This window comes from Lampris incognitus, chromosome 1 (genome assembly GCF_029633865.1).
Source record: "Lampris incognitus isolate fLamInc1 chromosome 1, fLamInc1.hap2, whole genome shotgun sequence".
NCBI lineage: Eukaryota > Metazoa > Chordata > Actinopteri > Lampriformes > Lampridae > Lampris > Lampris incognitus.
This window is the reverse complement of record NC_079211.1, coordinates 96,259,978-96,283,603: the sequence shown is the minus strand read 5'-3', so window position 1 is coordinate 96,283,603 and position 23,626 is coordinate 96,259,978. Positions and strand designations below refer to the sequence as shown.

The 23,626-nt window shown below is 46.4% G+C and overlaps 1 protein-coding gene across 1 annotated transcript in view; it reads right to left on the bottom strand.

The window, feature by feature from the left end:
- Positions 1 to 23,626, bottom strand: part of aopep (aminopeptidase O (putative)) — a 60,513-nt gene that overhangs the window by 13,533 nt on the left and 23,354 nt on the right. Inside the window, exons 7-12 of the mRNA XM_056278386.1 lie at positions 12,251 to 12,464; positions 11,081 to 11,187; positions 3,612 to 3,714; positions 2,475 to 2,582; positions 1,909 to 1,952; positions 267 to 327 (exon numbers count right to left, since the gene is read on the bottom strand). Coding sequence (XP_056134361.1) covers positions 267 to 327; positions 1,909 to 1,952; positions 2,475 to 2,582; positions 3,612 to 3,714; positions 11,081 to 11,187; positions 12,251 to 12,464 — 637 coding nt within the window. The remainder of the gene's footprint in view (positions 1 to 266; positions 328 to 1,908; positions 1,953 to 2,474; positions 2,583 to 3,611; positions 3,715 to 11,080; positions 11,188 to 12,250; positions 12,465 to 23,626) is intronic.

Sequence of the window (23,626 nt, the reverse complement as noted above, 5' to 3'; positions counted from 1 at the left end):
AAGGAAGGAAGGAAGGAAGGAAGGGGGGTGGAAAGAAACAAGACATGAAGGATGGAAAGAAGGAATGAAGGAAGGAGGGACGGAAAGAAAGAAGACATGAAGGAAGGAAGGAAGGAAGGAAAGCAGGAAGGCATGAAGGAAGGAAAGATGAAAGGAGGAGACCGACACACGAACAAAGGCACAAACAAACAAACTGAACAACTGAACAAGTAACAGAAAGAAAGAAAGAATGAACAAACTAATGGAAGAAAGAAACCTCTCCATACCTTCGGAATTCCTGGCCGGTCCAGCCAGTCAGTATAAACAGTGGTGAGGGTGAGGCCTTCCCTGCAACACAATGACATGAGTGTTACCGATATTCCAATTACTGCAGCGACAACTCTTATTGCCCAAGACACCTTGTGAAAATATAGCCCTGGGAAAATATCATTATGATTGTGCTGGAGTAGATTTTCATGCCAACACCTTAAACGCAAAGACAGGCACACTGACTTGCCCTTACAAAGTATATATAGCGAAGTCATGCAGACAGTGAAAAGCAAATGTGTAGTATGTATACTTTATATATTTGTGTGTACATGTATACGAACGGGTTAGTAGTGCATGTGTGTGTGTGTGTGTGTGTGTGTGTGTGTGAGGAAACATCAGACTGACAGGTTAGGCGTATGCAAACTACAGCATACACTGAGATAAAGATAGTCAAAGAACTCACCCTGCATACACAAACAAGCACTAAATGAATACACACACACTAAAGTGAATACACACACACACACACACACACACACACACACACACACACACTTACTAAGCACTCCACTTCGTGTTTGCAAACTTCAGTGCAGAAAAGCTTACAAGAAGTCGGGGAACAGCCTTTCCCTCCAACATCAACCCGCCCTCTTCCTCATCTATTCCTCAGCTTATACACAATGACAGACACACACACGCACACACACATGCACGCATGCACAGTAGCCGTGACCCTAGGCGCTGCGTGTCTATTCTCATCCTAATCCTCGCTCTTCCGGGGGGCTGTTTACTGAAAAAGGAATCAGACACAAATATTGACCGTCCCTAACTCTCTGAGCTCTCCCTCCCTTTAATTCAATCAATCTCTGCTGGGGCAGCAGCACGCACCGCACCGCAGACCTGCAAAAAGACAACGCCTGGAGGAGACAGCAAGGGGAATGAAAGCGAGGGCTGAAGGGAAAGGGGGGGTGGGTGCAGAAAGGAGGGAAAGAAGAGGAAAAGAAGAGGAAAAGAGACAGACAGGAAGAAAGGAAAGCGAGACAGCGTGCAAGCGAGACACCAAAGGAGGACAGAGCAAACTAGCGGAGGAAGAGGTTAATGAGGCAGTCGGGAGAGGAGGAGAGCGGAACGAGCTGGGGGGAGAGAAGGAAAGGGAGGGGAGGGAGAGAGAAAATTAGAGAGGAGGAGAGCAGGAGGAGCAGTTATCCTTTTACACTCCAATTAATAAGAGAGTGGATGAGACTGCGCTCTTTAATAGGATTGGTGTCGGGAGTTTTCATGGGCTGCTTTTCCATAGCGGGATCGAGTTAATCTTCACAGAACCGAGGCCAAATCAATACCTGTAAAACAGACTTTAAAAAAAAACACTTTTCGTCTATCTGACAGTTTGGCCTGTGAATAGAATAAGCGCTGCTGTCAAAAAATTTCTAAAAAGAAATGCTAAAGAGAGAGAGAAAGAAAAAAACAAGCTTATCTGGTAGGACCCCTGGCCTTTTAGTTTAATTGACTTAATTGTGGAAACCAGGCAATGGCGCGTAACCCCAAGCCACTTTCAGGTATTCCAGGTTTTGTGCATCAAGAGCTGCTATGTATTATTCATAGTATCATGAAAGCATTGTAATGATAGTCTAACCGCATTACTGATAGCCATTTACATACCTCGCCGAGTCGGGAAACGTAGTCAGCAGCATTCGCAAGAAGTCCTAAAATGGAGGGCGCAGTTAGAGGAAGGCACATGAAAGTCGTACCTGCTCCCTGTTCTTGGGTCTTCACCACAACCTCGGTGTTTATGAAACATCCATTATTTGGCTGAGGATTAACGGAGGACCCCGCGTCCCCGTGTAAGAGATGGAGCCAGGTGGTATATATCACACACAGTAAAAGGAAACACACACGTATACACACACACACACACACACACACACACACACACACACACACACACACACACACACACACACACACACACACAGCAGGTGTGATCGCTCAGCCTCGTGGACCCAGTAAGGTAAACACGTATGGCTGAGCTGACGTGCGGTCATCAGTCTGAAATGCCATCGAAGCACTTTGAGCCATTTGTAAAACTCATATGTTCTAAGCTACATTTACACTTTGACTTGTCCGCCAAAATACCAGTGTGCCTGACATAGTAGTGTTCACACGGCCCTCTAAAGTAAGCCAAGAAAGCCGTCGAATCAGCTAAAATCCATGTTACAGCGGGTTACCTGAGAGAGAATGAGTTGCCCGTGGTATTTCTTCACAAACAATCTGAAGAAGGCAATAAACTGCGGCTCTCCTACTTTACTGGCCAGGAACCTGAGCAGGAAGTAGCCCTGGACGATGCCGGGGCCAAAGACAAAAGGATCAATCAGAGACAATACCATAGCCAATATCCATTACAACTACAATCTCAAACCGGCGCTGATAAAGGATGGACCTTCTTAAATCACAATGAGGGATGTACAAAGACAATAATTTGTTTGATCGATGACCCATGCCCTCCCCTGTTTCCCTCCATCCTCCCATCCCTCCTTCCCTCCACATTTGCATCTTTTATTCCTGTGCTTGGCATCCTGTTTGTCTTGCTGGAGAGTATTTTTGTATACATTTCTGTAGCTATATATTTTTGGTGATGTATGTACATAGTTTGACCTCTGACCCCCCCTTTTCTCCCCAATTGCATCTGGCCAATTACCCCACTCTTCCGAGCCGTCCCGGTCTCTGCTCCACCCCCTCTGCCAATCCGGGGGAGGGCTGCAGACTACCACATGCCTCCTCTGATACATGTGGAGTCGCCAGCCGCTTCTTTTCACCTGACAGTGAGGAGTTTCACCAGGGGGACGTAGCGCGTGGGAGGATCACGCTATCCCCAACCCCCGAACAGGCGCCACGACCGACCAGAGAAGGCGCTAGTGCAGCGACCAGGACACATACCCACATTCAGCTTCCCATCCACAGATATGGCCAATTGTGTCTGTAGGGACACCTGACCCAGCCGGGAGTAACACAGGGGTTCGAACCGGCGATCCCTGTGTTGGCAGGCAACGGAATAGACCACTACGCTACCCGGACACCCTGATCTCTGATCTTTAAATGTATTTCTCATTCTGATTGTCACTCTGCTACAGGTGTGTTATGTCAGGTGACTCGCTAACATGACTTATGGGTATTTAAGACAGCGATTCCATGTTGTTGTACTAAGTCTGAGGAAGGGCTTACTTGCCGAGAACATCCCTACTCTACATAAATCCCTCTAGCGGGAGTTCCCTTTTGTGGGATTTTTGTGTTTTGATCCAGCACCTGTGTTTTTCTGGATTTGCATGTCATTTTTTTTCATCATGGTTCGCTACGTGATGTCTCACCTTGAGGTAGTGGATTTGCATGAACGTCTTGCCGGGGTTGAGGGCGTGCTTAACAACGGAAGAGCCGGACTCACTGACCCGTCCAGTGTTGTCCGTGTTGGGCCTGCAAACGCAACAAAGAAATACACACGATAGCAAAACGTAAACACGAGGTAGGTAAATTCACAGAGATGCACACATACATCCAGCAGCAGACGGGCGGAGAAGTCTCGGCACAGACAGAAAGACCAAAACAGAGGGCGGAAACGGAGTTATCATTTATCCCTGCAGTCATCCCAACAGCACTTTGGAAAACCACAATCCCTATACAGGCAGAAAACTGTGTCAGCGGTACTAAATCCAGCCACTCTTACCGGTCCTCTCAATGGAGAATACATCGTCAAGCTGCCATAGCTTGCTCAGGGCAGGCTCGGACTCAAGCTGCAGATTTATAATGGCATGCTATAGTGTTTATACGATCTCGCTGCACTATGCTCTGACTTTACTGCCCATGACTCACATACACATGCAAAAACACAGTTAAACCCCACCTCCTCGTGTGCACACATGAACCCGCGCACAGACATGCATGCTCACACCCCACACACAAAGAGGAACGATATTGCTTTCTGTCCATCTTACAAATCATCTGCTCTACCCCAGATACACACTCGAACGTACACACATAAAACCAATAACGCCCTGCAAACAGGACACTGATGTTCGATGCTGTGCAATGATAGTTTCAGTTAGCTGGTATTGATTAGGCACAGCAGATTAACTCAGTGTACCAATATGAGGGCTTGAAGGATAACCCTCCTGCAAAGTCGATGCACCCGGCGCCTGACCCACCAATCAATACATCCTTCATCACCAGCCTGCACTTTTACACAGGACCGCTTCACGACAAAACCTAACACACACACACACACACACACACACACACACACACACACACACACACACACACACACACACACACAGGCATGCAGGCTCGTGCGTGTGCACACACATGCACACACGCATGCACAAATACACACATGCACATACATGCAAAGACTCCTGCACCCATGCACACACACAGCATATGAATCTCATTCTAAAATACATAACAGGTACACACAAAAAAAAACAACAACCTACAAGCAATGTCTGATTTGGCTCGTGTTGCAAGTCAGAATTCACGTTTTGAGAAGCCACTCAAATAAACCCCGGCACACCTCAACAGGTTCAAGCATTCGAAAGCATTTAAAAAGGGATTAAAATGTTGAGGTGGGGGCGAGAATCGAAAGTCAATTGAGGGGAGGATGAGAGGGGGAAGGAGACGACGAAATGAGAGGGAAAGGAGAGGGAGTAAGCCGAAAGAAAGGAGGAGGAACAAAGGAGAGACTGAGATTCCAGGGAACGTCTGGTCTGCTCAGCAGAGTCAAAGAGGAAGTCATCAACTTCCTGGCATTTTAAAGTGTTCTGGGCAGCTCTTCTACGAACCTGCAAAATTTGTATGAAAGAGAGAGAGAGTGTGTTTGTGTGTGTGTGTGTGTGTGTGTGTGTGTGTGTAGGATACACATCCCATTCTAGTTTCTTGGCAACAGATGAGCAGGGGCTGAAGTAGAACAATCAGTTTACCATCAATTAATAGAAAACCTCGAGAAATAATAAGGGAATTTATAGCAGCGACAAAATGTGACTCGTAGTGAGCTACACGTTACTAAAGTATATTGTTAGTCATAGCTGCTGGCAAGATGGCTGATGTCGTTTTATTGAAAATGTTGTCTGCATACCATGCCATGTCCAATTGCTGTGAATTTCCCTTTTCGAGGTGTGATTATGGGAGGTTGCGCTCCCTCCAGTTTGTCTGTCTGTTGTGATACATTTTTAACTGCTATATTTTTTATCTTGTGCTTTTTTTCTCCTCCCCCATCCTTTTTTTTTCTCTCTCCCCAATTGTACCTGTCCAATTACCCCACTCTTCTCACCCGCCCCGGTTGCTTCTCCACCCCCTCTGCCAATGCCACATGCCTCCTCCGATACATGTGGAGTCGCCAGCTGATTCTTTTCACCTGACAGTGAGGAGTTTCACCAGGGGTATGGAGGGCATGGGGGGCTATTCCCCCCAGTTCCCCCTCCCTCCTGAACAGGCGCCCCGACCGACCAGAGGAGGAGCTAGGGCAGCGACCAGGACACATACCCACATGCGGCTTCCCACCTGCAGACACGGCCAATTGTGTCTGGAGGGACGCCCGACCAAGCCGGAGGTAACACGGGGATTCGAAGCACCGATCCCTGTGTTGGTAGGCAACGGATGCCCCCTTATGATTTTTTTATTTATTTTTTTGACAAGACAGTGAAAAAAGAGAGAGGGGAGAGAAAGCAGAGGACGTGTGACACAGGCTGGATTTAAGCCAATTACGTTGCAGTTAGGTCTGAGCTCATCAGATACAGATTCAAACTGCTTTAGCCCCAAAACACCACTGACAGACCCCTTCTAAGACAGCAGGATATGCTACGGCCCCAGCCGTGGGTCTGTGTTCGAGTGTGCATGTGTGTGTGTGTGTGTGTGTGTGTGTGTGTGTGTGTGTGTGTGTGTGTGTGTGTGCGTGCGTGTGCTTGTATGTGTATTAATCAGAAATGACAAAAATAGAGACCTGTGCAAGCGAGGAAAAATAGTGACAGAGCTCGTATTTACACAGAGACTGTGTTAGTTATGTGCGTCAGAGACACCAACGGAAAAGTGTGGTGAGGAAAAAATGTTGATTCATCACTGCGATGTTAGACAAAGGAACCCCACCCTTCCCCCTGTCCAGCCCGGGGGATGGATGGATCGGTAAATCCCTCTCTTTCACCCTCTCTCTTTGTCAGAGATGATTTACTACAGCTTTAAGAGAAATCGCTGTTCACTGCCTTAGAAAATCATACAATAGCTCAATGTAATTCAGAATAAATTTCGCTCTTATCTGACTTGTAGGCAGTGTACGTGTGTGAGTGTGAGTGTGTGTGTAACCCTGTGTTCACCTGTGTGCCTACCAGCCTGTGTGCGTGCACGCGAGAGAGAGAGAGAGAGAGAGAGAGAGAGAGAGAGAGAGAGAGAGAGAGAGAGAGAGACAGATATGGAGGAAATCACAAGCTATTACTGACAGAACCTAATGTCAAACACACACACGAACACACACGCACACACACACACATGCACGCACACGCACCTAGAGGTTTATAGCTCCACAAGCCATATCCTGACAAATTACACTGGGTTGACTGTGGAAACCGGATAAGGTAGAGCAGCACTCCCAGCAGCCCAGTAAATCAGCAGGGAGAATGGCGTCTGGCCCAGGCTGCCCTAAATATAACTCATCTGAAATGGACTGATAAACACTGGCCACTGGGGCCCCTGTTGGATCACGGGGTGTCGATAGTGACCCACTGAACTTGGAAAGCACAACCTGCCATTTAGCTTTAGGGTGTGTGTGTGTGTGTGTGTGTGTGTGTGTGTGTGTGTGTGTGTGTGTGTGTGTGTGTGTGTGTGTGTGTGTGCGTGCGTGCATGTGTTTGTGTGTGTGTGTTGTGTGTGTGAGAGAGAGAGAGTAGGAGGAGAGCGAGAGAGAGTAGAAGAGAGCGAGAGTGGGAGGAGAGAGAGTGAGCAAGAGAGAGTGAGAGAGAGTAGGAGAGCAAGAGAGAGAGGGAAAGAGAGGGAGTGAGAGAGAGAGAGCGAGCAAGAGCGAGAGAGAGAGTGTGTGTGTCTGTAGTGAGTAGGTGGTAAATGTGTGTCTATATTTCTGTAGCCATGCCACGGAGCCCTGCTGCGCTTTGCTTCCTCCAAAGCAGTCACCGAGTCCTCTCTAATATTGCTTTGTGAATTGTGTTAACCAGACTGTGTTTATTCATATTATGTTACACCATGACTGTAATACTGTACAGTGGAGCCAGATCAGTACTTGGACATACAGGCAGTCTAGACCACATCAATGGGCCTGCCATGGCTCGGTCCCAACTCGCGCATTCGGAGTGATTGGTTACATCTGACCTCACAATGGCCCTAATGTTCAAACCAACACTCACGTATATACCAGAGACTCCACCAGAACAAGGTTGAAAAAACAAAAGAAGAAAAAAAAAAAAACAAAAAACAAACATGAATCGCAGTTGTAGTCCAAAATGTTTCTTTCAAACCAAACCCAGCTGCCATTCAGACATTTGGCTTATGTGTGAATGGATTTCGACTCTGCCCCAACATGCTGTGCCACTCTCAAAATTGTCTGCATTTAGCAACGGATTTTCCTCTAATGCCGCTTTGTCTTGTCTTTTGTCTTTTCGCTACCGAAATGTCATCACCCAACAAAATCGTCCAACATTTGTGTGTGTGTGTGTGTGTGTGTTGTGTTTGCATTTTTAAGATGTTCCTACTCTTTTGTTGATTTAACCCTATCAGCTGCAGAGAAACCCGGCCCTGATCCTCCTAATCACCATCAGCTCTGGCTCATAGGGGACCTCTTGATTGACAGCCAGACAGGGACAGCCTGCAAGTGCAGGAGCTTTTCAAGTTGAACCCCTTTACCCTTATATTCCCCGCCATCCACTACTTCAGTGCAATGAAAATGACAATGCTAAACCCTTCCACTAATAGAGAACTTCATATTGCACAACATAGGCTGCAGACAACAACTAGACTGCAGATTGTTAAGCAGAAATATGACGCCTGAATTTTCCAGCCAGACGCGGTGAACCACCTAACCCCACATCTACAGATATATGCTATTTCAGGTTCTCCCGTAGTCAACCTCAAGAACAGTACCGCCAATTAATTACACTCACGAAAAACAAAAGCACACGAGTTTTATTTTAATTGGATACCACTCATTTGTAATTGTCTCTATTGTATGACGATGTATGAATGCATCAACTAGGAGAAAGCAACACACAAGGTCACCAGCACAACTAAGTGTTGTGAAATCAACAAAACAGGAATGTCTCGTTTACTCGATTGCCATTTTCAACCTTTGCCGCATCCATCATTTCCAGGTAAGTGGCTTTTTTTTTAAATTCAAAGAAAATACTATGAGTGGGTGCAGTGAAAGAATCTGGAATTTCCAACCTCAAACAGTTAAAAACCCTGGCTAGGGCTTGAACCCATAATCCTTTGTGACATTGTGGTTCAACCCTGGATGAAAAGAAATCTAGGTGTGGGTCCCATACTGTCAGGCTGAGATTAATAGTAGTGTGTGTATGTGTGTGTGTGTGTGTGTGTGTGTGTGTGGTATACACCAAAGTGCATTTACTTGTGTATGCATGTCTAAATTAAACGCACAAAAGACATGACAGTGCGGTACACCTGGATATACTGTGTGGCAACACCTGCCACACCTGCATCCTTGGATTGCATATAATGTAAAATTGTGCTCACGTGCACATGCATGGACAGACACTCAGACATGCGAACATGTTCAGTGTCTTTAATAGCCTGAAGAAGTATAATATTCCCCTAAATGTTATTTTACAGACAGAACGTTTGTTGAAGGACACGACGTGTTCACAATGCTCTCCTTACTCTCAAAAGGGAGTCATTTTCGCCCTGAGCAAGACTACAGCAGAAGGCTGCGGTTGTGATGGGGAGGTCCAAGGTGTTAATGTTTGCAATTATTTGAATGATCCATCCATCCATCCATTATCCAAGCCGCTTATCCCAATTGCGGTCGTGGGATGTTGGAGCCTTTCCCAGCAGACATTGGGCGGCAGGCAGGCAGGCAGACACACCCTGGCCAGGCCGCCAGTCCATCACAGTGCCGACACATTCACGTCTAGGGACAACTTAGTATGGCCGATCCAAGCTGACCTACACGTCTTTGGCCTGTGGGAGGAAACCCACGCAGACACTGGAGGAACATGCAAACTCCACACAGGGGATGACCCAGGATGACCCCCACGGTTGGACAACCTTGGGGCTCAAACCCAGGACCTTCTTGCTGTGAGGCGACTGTGCCGCCCATCTTTGCAAATATTTGAATTAAAAAAACACAAACAAAAAAACAGGTCATTGCTCAAAACACCACGGCTGTTCAGCAAAACCCCCTCTATAGATGGAAAAAAGGTGAACATTTTTGAAACTTGTATTGCATTTGGCTGTCAGAAGGACTTGTGTCAAAGAAAAAAGTGTTGCATCAAAGGCACACCAAACACAGTAGATTTCACAGCTCGCCATCTTACAGTAAATCAAGAGGCGGCACCAAGGAGGGGCTTGTGGCCATACTCATAGATCACCAATTTTGCACAGAAATTGACGCCGAATTCATGAGCAACAACTGGACCTGCACTGTGTAAAGACGGCTCTATTATCAACGCATGCCCTCACTTGCTGTATTTGAATTATGAAAAACGAAAAGCGTGTATTTTATTTGCATGAATGCCACGATAAACACCGAGAAGGGGGTTGATGTCTCACCGACGCTCACAACGCCACTCCACTTGCTTTGAGTGCCTGTGTGCTTAATGTATTTGGGCCGGCCGGGATGGAAATAGAAGAAAATATCTGAAAATCAGTCGAGGAAAATGTGTGCCTGCCTTTTAGTGCAATGTCTCCAGCATTCCCCCCAAACACACTCAAAACAATGTGTTTGAGAACATTTCTCAGCCGCTGTTGAACGCTAACATCATTCTGTCTCTACTCGCTGTGTTTTTCAATTGACTGGAGTAGAAATGTGTTCAAAAAATAACACTTTCTGGGCGGCCGGGTAGTGCGGCGGTCTATTCTGTTGCCTACCAACGTAGGGTTCACCGGTTCGAATCCTTGTGTTACCTCCGGCTTGGTCGGGCGTCCCTACAGACACAGTTGGCTATGTCTGCAGGTGGGAAGCCGGATGTGGGTATGTATCCTGGTCGCTGCACTAGCGCCGCCTCTGGTCGGTTGGGGCGATTGTTCGGGGGAAGGGGGAACGTCCCCCTGGCAAAACTCCTCACTGTCAGGTGAAAAGTGGCTGGCGACTCCACATGTTTCCGAGGAGACATGTAGTAGTCTGCAGCCCTCCCTGGATCGGCAGAGGGGGTGGAGCAGCGACCGGGACGGCTCAGAAGAGTGGGGTAATTGGACGGATAGAATTGGGAGAAAAAAAAAGAAGGGGGAATCCAAAAAACAAAAAAAAAACTTTCTAAAAATTAAACAGGATTTGAACCATTTTTCAGTAGGACTAGCAGTTGAAAGTAGTTAAATAGGCGAGTTGAATAGTGCAAGGAGTATTAGCACGAGGATGCTGAAGTTTTCATGGTGATGTTTATCATTACTATAGTTTGCATTGAGGAGCAACAACATCTGGGTGCTAGAAAATAACTGACTATGCGTTGAAACGTGCCGAGTATACAGGTAAGTCTTGCATTTTTACGCGTTTGCAACGCTGTTGGGAGAAATTCTTGCGAGACTGGATTCTGCTCCCACCCTAACATCCGTTCGTGGCTGCCACGGGGGAGAAAATCTGACTGACAAGCGGCTCGACCAATGAAAGACATACCTGAGGACCTGAAGCTCCTCCTCTAAGTTCTGCGCCTCGTCAGAGAGTCGTCTCCATCTCAGCAGGGCCTTCAGATCATACTGCTCCACCGCATCTTGTGGAGAGAGCTGGAGAGATAAAGGAGGAGAGAGAAATAAGAGGGACCAAAGGACAGAAAGAGAGAGAGGTTCGGAGGGAGGAGAGGGTGGAGAGGAGTGGAAATCAAAGGGGGCAGGGGGAGGATGGACAGGAAAGAGAGCAGGGGAAAAAAAAAGAGAGTTTCACTCCGAAGAACAGCAACTGGTAGGAACAGTTTAATGATTAGGGGAGTGTAAGGGACTCGTGAAGGAGAGGTGAGCACTGCAGCTGCTTATGTTACTATAGCTCCCTGTTTAGCCTGCTTTAGGCAGCAGTAAAATGCTTACCTCAAGTCCTTCAAGTTCCCCCAGAGCCAAGCCCACACCATAAAAATGACATGATTAAAGAGCACAGACACAAGACAAACATTTCTGGGTAATTCTAGATGTCGTGGGAAAGTAAGTGGATGGATTAGATTTGTGCCAACACGAAACATTGAATTTCATCAGTCCCTTATCCCCCCACACCCACCAAAATCATCCCCCCGGTCACCATGTTCCCCCCACTATCTTTATTATGGCGTGATATAGGTAAACAGAAGTAAGCGTGAGGATCCTCAGCTACACTCTTATAAGCCGGGATCTCACATTACACCGGATAAATTAAACGTTGGTAAAGCGCATCACACGTGATCTCAAACGTACTTTATGACAGTTGGCAACGTTCGAATTTTATCAGCTAACTGCTATCTCTCTTCTGAGTCACTTCGGCTGAAAGCATTTGTCAAATAAGTAACTGTAGATATAAGTGTGAATGCAAATGTCATTTGCGTGTACAAACGTTCTGTATACTGCAGTATACTATCCTGCATTCAAAGTCTGCATTGACCGTTTTTGCACGTGTATCCTGTTCTTGCACCAAGTACTTTTATTTTCCACTTTCAAAAATGTTGTTGTACAGCATATTACAGACGCGGTCCCGCACTGCTCTGCAAGCAGTGATGAACAAAGGTCGACAGGGATGCTGTTAATCTAATGACACAAGATGGACAGCGTTAACCGAGCACAGTAGACTGTAGCTGGCTCCCGTAATCAGGGCGTCATGTCCTTGTACCTTCTGCGCTTGTGCCCAGATGATGTCCTCCAAGTAGGTGGCAAAGCCCTCGCTGAGCCACTCCTCGGTCCAGTCTCTGGCGCCTATAGCCAGGCCGAACCAGGAGTGGGCCAACTCATGGCACAGCCGGGAACCAAGCAGAGACTGGCCGCCCTCAATACCACCTGGGCCACCAGCACTCAGCACACTCTGGGACAGGAACACTATATGAGGACTGGGAGAGACAGAGGGATAGAAGTGGCGGCGGGGGGGGGGGGAATTATCCGTTAATGATGCACACATGAAAGATGAATATATACATGAACCCACTCGTACAAAACCAGTTATAGCCAGGGATAAAGAGAGAGAGAGAGGGGGTGTCCGGGTGGCGTGGCGGTCTATTCCCTCGCCTACCAACACGGGGATCGCCGGTTCAAATCCCTCTGTTACCTCCGGCTTGCTCGGGTGTCCCTACAGACACAATTGGGGTGAGAAGTCAGACGTGGCTATGTGTCCCGGTCGCCAGTAGTCTGCAGCCCTCCCCGGATCGGCAGAGGGGGTGGAGCAGCGACCGGGACGGCTCGAAAGAGTGGGGTAATTGGCCAAGTACAATTGGGAGAAAAATCCCCCCCCCCAAAAAAAAAAGAAAAGACAGAGGACAGACAGAGAAAGAGAAAAAGGGAGGAAGAGAGAGAGAGAGACAGAGAGTGAGTCAGTGAGAGTGAGAAAGACAGACAGAGCGGCTTAGTACTAAAGACAGAGACAAATGCAGACAAAGGTACCACCCTGAATAGATCATAAAGGGTGCAGAGGAATTTTTCCACACCTACTATTAGCGAGAATACGATGTAGCCTGTACGACGCCGTGCAGGACAACTCTGTGTGTGTGTGTGTGTCGCCCTGTGTACATCGTACACACCCTCATGTTAACGTATGCGTGCACAGAGTGTGAGACTTATCGAAAGCATATCCTTTTCTGCATTACTCCCCCCTGGCCTACACCATTCTGCCTGCATTTGGTGAAGACATTTTAGTCATTAAGCTGTCTTGCCAAGCCTAACTACCTGCCCTGAATGAATACGAACGTCAAGCAAGAACTTAATGTTCCTTGGACTCAAATTACCAACCACTTACACTTGGCAGATCTGCCGCATAAAATCAGACATTGCTGCAGTTGCCGTTCAAAGTATGATGGACCAAGAATACTTCAATACAAAATACGATTGTCACCGTGAACAAAAGATATCTAAAGAGCCAACGTTAAAGTGAAAATTAGGGAATTACTGTGGTTTTAGTCTGACGGTTGTGGTTTTATGGAGCAGTGTAATTTCATGGGTCCTCTTCCTTTTTGTTTCCATGCATCTTTACTTAAGGGGCAAATTATTGGGCTGCAAGTTCTGAGATTTTTTTTTCACGTTAAAGGATAACTGTGGAGCTAATTCTCAGATTTCCTAACATTTCTATGGCTTTACGTACCTCTTCGTTGAGCAACACCAAGTGAAAAATGAAAGAGGCAATGCGCAAAGGAGGGTTTGCCATGTCACGAAGCTACTGTATTAGAGCCCAAACCTGGCATTAAACCCATTCGTAATCCCCTTGGACGTTTTATTTTTAACTATAAATAGGCATATAATTTTTGGATGGACTTTTGGACGAGCGAGTGTTTGTTAAATGCCATCACAGGCTTGTTAAGTGAGAGGCGGACAGACCACTGAGGACAGGTTGAGGCGAAGACACACCATGCGATCCCTTCTCTCACGGTAAAAACCGTTCAAAAAACATAAAAAACCCCGGTATAGCTTACATATACGGTTCTACTGCAGCATTTAGTATGTCTCCAAGTATGTGTGCAACATTGGCAAGCTTGCATTTGTGACTAAAACTTCCATCAAGCCTTCAGTAATGCAGGTGATAAGAGGAAGCGAGATGTTCACGCTTTCCACAAAGGGTAACCTTTTGGCTCACATACGCGTGCACGTGTGAGCTAATGTTAAAAAGCCTCATTAAGCAATTTGGCCAATGGCAACAACTTATCAAAGCTTGGAGCCAATCAGAATTGAATCAGAGTGGAAATAACAATGCGGAGTGGCCGCATTCCAATATAATTGTTAGCACATGTGACTTGGTAAGTGGTCCACTATTTAGATGATGCATTTCCCCCATGTCCATTATTGATAGCTTTTAAAATAGTGTCCATTAAGATGCTTGCGTTTTCCCCCCTCAGCCATGCCATTCTTTTCTTTCAAAGGGGAAAACTTCACGTTTTTATCAGGGTTCGGAAAATTCTTGCCTACGGAAAGTAGTAAACACCTCCTTAAATGGGTATGCATAAGACACGCTGCACTCATTCACATACTGATGGTTAGCTTTCGCTCTATAGTGACACAGCGGTCTACTACAACCGAATACTCCTCAGATGAAAAATGACCCGGCATCCTTGGGGTCGGGGTTTTCCAGCCTCGAGCTTGTGCTGAATCACAAATTTCCACTCAAACTAAATCACTGCAAACTTTCCAGTCTTGCGGCTAAGAAAGGATGATTTCAAATATTTGAGAAATTGCCCCCTCTGGGTCAGTGTTTCTCAACCGGGGGTCCGCGGACCCCTAGGGGTCCGTGGTGTAATTGCAAGGGGTCCGTGAAAATAAAATATCTTTAAAAAAAAGATCCTATGACATTTATAGAAATAGGATTATTTTACTCAAATGTGACTGAGACCTTTATCTACCTAAACTATAAAGGGTAACAGGACTTTTTTTTCTCTAATTACATCTGTTTCACAAGTGTAATTTATTGTATTTTAATAAGAGATCTCGCTCCCGTTTGCATTGTTAAAAGTTACTGCATAAAAATTCTGTTGTTACATATATCTGAAAGTTACTGAATACATATTCTGTTTTGTTACATATATCTGAAAGTTACTGCATAAGAATTCTGTTTTGTTAACTATATCTAAGTTACAACTGAAAGCTCTTATTTTTGCCCCAAAGAGTGAATAAATGCTATAATGCAATTTAAAATGCAGTTTCTACTGTTTCTACAAATTGCAACCCCCCTCCCCCAAGATCAGGTGGAGGGGTCCTCAGGGTAGATCAAAAATACGCAGGGGGTCCAGGACCCCAAAAAGGTTGAGAACCACTGCTCTAGGTTACTCGTGACGGCATTTACTCGCCGTCATGCACATTCCTTCAAACATGGCTCAGAACTTGATTCCCAGCTAGACACCTACGGGTGATGTGTGACCTCTTTTGTAGCCGGGAGACAGCACTGGCAGAACAGGACCAACGGCAGCGCTCTGTCAAAGACCCAAGGTCACGGCTGAAGACTTTTCTGGAGCATTCTTTGCTCCTGTCTTATGTAACAGACCCTCCAGGTCCTCAGGGGCTTGGAGCTGGCTGTGAGCAAGAGAGGCAGGCTATTCTCCCCTTGAAGAATGGGAGAGGGGTCACAGAGGTGCTAATGAATGGGTTCTCTTCCTCCTGTCTGATATAGCAGCACTGGACTGTTTGGGGTCCCATTCAGATCCTCTACAATTCATGGCTCCCAGTAACCATTGACCTGACAGAGAGGAGCCTATATGTGATGAATGCAGCTCCCTTAGACAAACACTTCGTGTTCCACTATAACAATCACCAGAAAAAATTGGGTTACTTTTAAGCACCAAATCAAATCAAACCGAATCAAATGTTATTTGATTCGGTTTATTTATTTTGAAAATGCAAATAAAAGCAAAAAATGACCAAGCATGAATTAAAAAAAACAAAACAAAAAAAAAAAATAAAAAAAAATAAACAGGCATCCGGGTAGCGTGGCGGTCTATTCTGTTGCCTACCAACACAGAGATCGTGGGTTCGAATCCCCGTGTTACCTCCGGCTTGGTTGGGTGTCCCTACAGACACAATTGGCCGTGTCTGCAGGTGGGAAACTGGATGTGGGTATGTGTCCTGATCGCTGCACTAGCGCCTCCTCTGGTCGATCAGGGTGCCTGGGGGGAATAGCATGATCCTCCCACGTGCTGCGTCCCCCTGGCGAAACCCCTCCTCATTGTCAAATGAAAAGAAGCGGCTGCTGACTCCACGTGTATCAGAGGAGGCATTTGGTAGTCTGCAGCCCTCCCCGGCTCGGTAGAGGGGGTGGAGCAGAGACCGGGATGGCTCAGAAGAGTGGGGTAATTGGCCAGATGCAATTGGGGAGAAAGGGGGGGGGGCAACAACAACAAATGATAAAAATAAAACCAAAAGAATTCTCAATAGAGAATCCAACAAATATTATATGTTCAAAAAGGAGCAGGAGGAAGTCATTACCTATAATTTCCTGCCCTCCCCCCTCTAATGCTGAGTTAATAAAACATCAGAGTATGTCATTCTCAACGTCTATCTCCGAATGACTCAATAAAAAAAAACAATAAAAGCAATAAAGCATCTCAAACATAATACGTAGGGTTGGCTGCTTTTGCGTCTCGAATCCACGCTTTGAAGGTCTCGGTCTCATCGTGGACTTAACAGCATAATGACTTGGACCTGGGTTGGTCTCAGGCACTGCGGACACAGATAATTTATCAAGCCCGGTCAAGTTCAAGGTTTTAATTTACCTTTTTTAAATTTTTCATTTCTGAAATTAATATCAAACTTTCCCTGAGGAGATCAATGAAGTGCAATCTAATCCAAGCTGTCTTTTTTTAAAATTATTATCAAATCATGCATCTGGAACATTGAAACATTGGAATCTGGGACATTCCTTCGTTGGCGGGGGAAATGAAAAACCCTTAATAAATATTACAGTGTAGTGAACCTTTGAATTTTATTAGTACGAGTGTAGACTACCTCAGTTACAGTAATTGTGTTTAATTGGACTTGTACTATTCTGGTGTCTGTCTACAGACGTTTTGGCCCCATTAGTCTTGAGTCCAACCCGCCACGTTAAAGCCTTGGACTTTACTCTGGCTCGATGAGTTTCAGTCTTGGATTTGACTCGGACTCGCTCCCCTTGTCTCACTTTGACAACAAGGCCATGAATGAATTGTGCAACATAATATTTCTGCACACACATAAGTCGTGGCGTTAGCTTTAATTGTAAAATAATAAAAAATAAACTGGGTGTCCGGGTAGCATAGCAGTCTATTCTGTTGCCTACCAACACGGGTATCGCCGGTTCAAATCCCCGTGTTACCTCCGGCTTGGTCAGACGTGCCCGCAGACACAATTGGCCATGTCTGCGGGTGGGGAGCTGGATGTGAGTATGTGTCCTGGTTGCTGCACTAGCGCTTCCCCTGGTCAGTCGGGGCGCCTGTGCGGGGGGGGGACTGGGGGGGATAGTGTGATCCTCCCACGCGCTACGTCCCCCTGGAGAAACTCCCCACTGTCAGGTGAAAAGAAGCAGCTGGCAACTCCACATGTATCGGAGGAGACGTGTGGTAGTCTGCAGCCCTCCCCGGATCAGCAGAGGGGGTGAAGCAGTGACCGGGACAGCTCAGAAGAGTAGGGTAATTGACCAAGTACAACGGATAGAAAATGGGAGGGGGGGGGACCCCACTGGACCTAAATGACGAGCTACACAATAGTCTTGATATTGTAGTGAACCTTACTATGTTTATGGGTGAAGACCCTCACTCCACCTGTTGAACAAACGGCCTTTTCCCGTGGCTCCAACGAGTCATTGTATTGTTAGCACTGGTGAATTACAGTAAACTGCAAAATGTGCTTCTCTCATCAAGGAGCAATCAGCATCTTAAGACACAGAAAGACAGGGGAGCTATGTTCTTGCTTTTCCATAACCCAATTACAGGGACAAGCTAAGTGAATTATGCAGGAAACGGTGAGTAGAGACGTAGGCTAGGCCGGCTGTGCCAGACAGCTTATTTTGAAGGAAAATAAAATCGGATATCTGAACAATGCAACTAGTCTTTATTTCTCCCAGGACTGTTTTATCAGATAGAAGGCAGGCCGTTGCCCTGTGTTATTTAAGCACATGTCAACATCATACAATAGGGTCTTTTGGGCATAATTTCCAAGACAGCATCTCAAACAAATCTAATCCTGTGTTCGTCCTCATTACGCAAACAAAGGCTCTCACTGGAGCAGGGGATGCTAACATTAGCTTTATGAGTTTCTTTGTCGCCTAATCTTATTCCTCCACAATTGGATAAGCACGCTTTTGTTGTCAGTTCCAACAGTGCTGGTGTATGTATGAGTGAGTGTGTGTGTGTGTGTGTGTGTGTGTGTGTGTGTGTGTGTGTGTGTGTGTGTGTGTGTGTCAAACACAAAGACAGCCTTTCAGAGACGGCGCCTGCACATGCTCCACTGAGGGAGGTGGAATCTGTCACTTGGGTGACAAATAGTATCATCCTATCACAGTTGTTGTGCGTTTAACAACAGCACCTTTCACAATAAATGATATGCCGAATGACATCAGGTGACGCCTGGGACCTGTGGAAACACACACACACACACACAGCATGCATGTATGTAGTTGTGCACGTGTCTATACACTCCTAGTGTTAAGAAGAGTTTGGTTGTCCTTGTTAATGACATATTTGACTCTATGTTGTATTTGTGATAGCGCGTCAGGGAGACCACTACCCATAAAGAGAACATTGTGTGCTCCACTATCAAGAGTAAAGAATTTTGGGGCATCCGGGTAGCGTAGCGGTCTATTCGGTTGCCTACCAACATGGGGATCGCTGGTTTGAATCCCGTGTTACCTCCAGCTTGGTTGGGCATCCCTACAGACGCAATTGGCCGTATCTGCAGGCGGGAAGCCGGATGTGGGTATGTGTCCTGGTTGCCGCACTAGCGCCTCCTCTGGTCAGCCGGGGCGCCTGTTCAGTGGGGAGGGGGAACTGGGAGGAATAGCGTGATCCTCTCACGTGCTACGCTCCCCTTGGCGAAACTCCCCACTGTCAGGTGAAAAGAAGCGGCTGGCAACTCCACGTGTATCGGAGGAGGCATGCGGCAGTCTGCAGCCCTCCCCGGATCGGCAGAGGGGGTGGAGCAGCGACCGGGACGGCTCGGAAGAGTGGGGGTAAATGGACGGGTACAACTGGGGAGAAAAAGACTCATCAAATCAAATTCTTTCATCATTTGTGGACACTTTTCCAAGGTTTGATTTTTTTTTATATTATCCGCCGTCACAAAACTGATCCAAAATCTCGACCAAAATCCCCCTATGACTGTATCGCAAACCCATTAAACCAACCACGTTTAACAACTTCCCAGTTTTGCAAAATAATGAGTCTCTTGATTAGTTTAGGGTGTTATAGGTCCTGGACTTTTCTTTCAGCTGGCTTTCCTCTGGCTGAACTGCTGATAACATCAAGATGTCTTTATTTCAACCTCTCCTGAGAGAGCCTTCCTCTGATCCAGCCATTCCTTAAGAGGCACAAATCAATTTCAAAGCTTCTAAACTCTGAAGGACATGGTTTCTAAGAAATTCACACAAAATGCAGAATGAGGGGGGTGGGGGGAACAGTCTGCTTTTAGAAGTTTATGATACTGAAATTTCCCCTCACTGGATAACCAACAATCTCCTGATGAGCGCAGATTCCAGCATCTGGTCACCGACAGCATAGTTCATGGTCTTCAAATTGATGGAAAAAGTAATCGGTCTTGTTGCGCTGGGACTTCTCTAGAGTGGCTGTCAGATAAACAGATTCTGGTCCCTTTTAATGACGCTTCTTTGGCTTTCCTAATTTGTCAAAACTGCTTCAGAACCCAAGTCTCCAAGTGAAGCACGAGCCTATTATGCATACAGCATGTGTAGAAATCAGGTACACGCACACACCACACACCACACCACACACACACACACACACACACACACACACACACACACACACACACACACACACACACAAAATATCCCTTTACAGCCCTCATCCACAGATGCAGTGCAATATACATGCAGTGAGTATAAATACTCATAGTTTCTATGTCCGAATGACCACATCATGGTTGTTGGAATGTTGGAATGACCTTTCTGATAGTACCTCGGTGGGTCCTTACCCATGCGGAAATACTGAAAACCCTCCTGCGCTTTCTCACCCGTCAACATTGTGGCTCAGAGTCACCTGTGGTAACTCAGCCCTTTAGCTCCGGAGGTGTGAGCCAGGGCAAGATTTCAATTTGGTGAGACACCGGTTGCAATAGTGTTACACTCCTCCGTCTCTCCCATCCATTATTCATCCCTCCATCCATCCATCCCTCTTGGCTGTAGGCCACTTTTTCTCCCCGGTGGGACACCTCCATGCATAATGCAGCAGGGCCCCTATCATAGCCCTGTAATTGACATTCCCAACCCGGAGCTACTCCTAGATAGGGAACCACTAAAACAGCCTCTTAAGAGAGGCACAGTGTAAGAAATGATGAGAGCTGCCATGTATGTGTATGTGTGTGTGTGTGTGTGTGTGTGTGTGTGTGTGTGTAAATGAGCGAGAGAAAAAGAGGGAGAGAGTAAGTGAGACAGCGTAAGGGAGAGAGAGAGAGAGCACAGCTACCTCAGGGAGGGATTGAGAGTGGACAGAGAGAGAGAGAGAGAGAGAGAGAGAGAGAGAGAGAGAGAGAGAGAGAGAGAGAGAGAGAGAGAGAGAGAGAGAGAGAGAGAGAGAGAGAGAGAGAGAGAGAGAGAGAGAGAGAGAGAGAGAGAGAGAGCGGGTAAAGTGGGTGGAGAAAGCAGAGTAAAAGAGAAAATTAGAGATGAATAGATACATATGTATATGTGGGGGGGGGGGTTAGAGACAAGGACAGAGACAGAGAGGGTGCATCTGTTGGTTATATGTTTTGTCTGTATTCCTGGGTGAGAGAATGGTTCAACTGGTAAACCACTGCTTCACAAATGCTGTCGCAGCGCCACTGGTGAAATCTCAGCAACTTTGTTGCCTGTCAGCACAGACACATAACATAAACACAACCTCCCCTGCCTACCTCCCCCCCCCCACACACACACACACACGCCTCTAAGAAAGTCACACACACATATGGAGATACACAGATCCACAGCATACACGCTGAGTGCAGCGTTGTCTATTCTGTTTTACATGAAAGGTTGGAAAGCTGGCCTTTCCTAATGTCAGCTTACGCGAAGCAGCTTTGTCTCTTCTCCCTCCCTCTCACACAGAGAGTCAGTGGGCTATTTTAGACACAGGGGCCTATTTAACCAAACTCCTACCACCCTCAGTTCTTTTTTAACAAGTCTGACTTCAAATGTCTGGCATTCCAGGCTGGCTGCAGATCAGCTCTCTGCTCCCAGACAGGGCCCCACGGGGACAAGGCCAAATGCCACTCCATGTAGGGCCTCATCACATGCACAGGGGCCAGGCTGGGGGCCCTCGCAGGACCACCCCACCCATATACATTATATCACATCAGAGCCCGAAAATAAACAGAAGAAAAGATATCAGAGGTCATCACAAAGGAGGAGGGGGCACATTTGGTGCGGAGCGTGAAGAACACCGTGTTGTACTGTTCAAATTTGGGCAGGGGGGCAAGTGGGAAATGAGTGACAGGTCTAAGGGCTCTCGTTTTAGTATGTCGTCATCAACACAGCTTTGAAGACGAACGTATAAAGTATGACACGCATACGTTAACAGGCTATGCTACACACACACACACACAGGTAGCTGTGAAGTGGGGACATACAGCATGGTAAGTGGAGGAAGGCTGCAGCGGAGAGGAAAACAGAGGGTTGCGTAGTGCAGAAACCACCATATTCTGTCTTTAAAGAGTAATATCACGGAAATCACTGTGGGCCCCAGTAGTCCCCTTTGCCTCCCGACAGAATGTGTTATGAGCTAATATTGCATCAAATACAACTTGAACTAGATCTTTTCTTAATATGGCAACAACGTTTTGCTCCGGGGAGTTAAAACAGAGTCTCAAGAGGTTTGGGAAGTTCTGGATAACTTCCAATGCTGTGATTATTTTTTTTTTCCTTTTTTTTTTTTTAGGAACTTGGATTGGTTGTGGAGCACAGTGCATAGCACACCAGGCGCTAGTGTAGTCGCATTTGTTATGCTTATCATCGTGACCATTTCCATCCATCTTTGTGCGAATGTTTCACTGTTTCACATTAGCAGCTTGCAAGAACACTTAACTGCCTCCAGTGAAACGGATCCGACGCATGTCATGAGACAGTACACGGACGCACACATCGAAACGCAAAAATACTCTTATTGTACATACACACGCTCAAGTAACCAGGCACCTATAGACACACAAAAGCACAATAATACACACGCACACACACAAAGTACAGACACATGCACATATGCAAATCACAGCGAATCTTATCAGCCGAGGAATGATAGCAGATATTGGATCTATCTTAAAAAAAACAGTCGACATCCAGTATGTTCCTCCTACAATACAGTCACGTCCACAGCGACCAGAGTTCACAACCTGATGTCATAGCCGAGGAATGCCTATGAACTTCAGTGTGTGGGTGTGTGTGTGTTGGTTGCTTTTGTCTCGTTAATGTTGGATCATAGCATTAAAATACCCAGGAGGCTCGGTGCATCATGGTAATATACTCTGGCATGCAAAAAAAAAATGTGTGCATCAGAAATATTGACAAAATATCGGGGAATTTCGAAGAACTCGACCGTTGTCATGGAACACTGGAATGACAGGAAGTCCCAAGGAGTACTTTGGACTACTGATCCAAAACTGGCACCAGAACATAAATGTATACACACATACACACCAAAAGCAAATAAGGATATACACACTCACATATACATAAAGGAGGACACACACACACACACACACACACACACACACACACACAAAATGTCCACTCCTCTCTTCAGCATACACCACGTTACAATGGGACTAGTGTATTATGTGATTTCAGATGGTCTTTACAAACCTGTCCATTACCCCAGGGAAGGTGTCGACATGACATTCATGTGACACCCTCCTCATTCCTGCCTTGCTGGGGCTATTTGCCTACAGACCCCATCACTCGTTACACACGTCTCAGAAGCTACTCCTCTGGCTTTCACTGCTGCCTCGGTGTAAAAAGTAGGACAGATCTTTCACTGGTTCAAAAATTAAGACTTTTTTTTACTTTGCCTGCAGGTTAATAAATAGAATCATTCCTCTGATATGGAATACGAGAGAGAGAGAGAAAGAGAGCGGGATAGACAGAAAGGGGATGAAAAGTGAGATTGTTGTGGATCTGAATGTGAGATGTAAAAGAGATGCAGCGGAAGGTACTGGAGGGACAGAAGCAAAATTATCCAGGGAGATCGGGGACGGACCAAGAGTTGACTCCTCTACCGCCACCTGACCGGCTTGCTTTTGTGTCAGACAATGGACATGCTTCGGTTTGGAGTGAGTGATGTAAATATGGATAGCACATGCAGCTTGCACGACACTAGAGCAATGCGTTTAAAGAATGCACAAA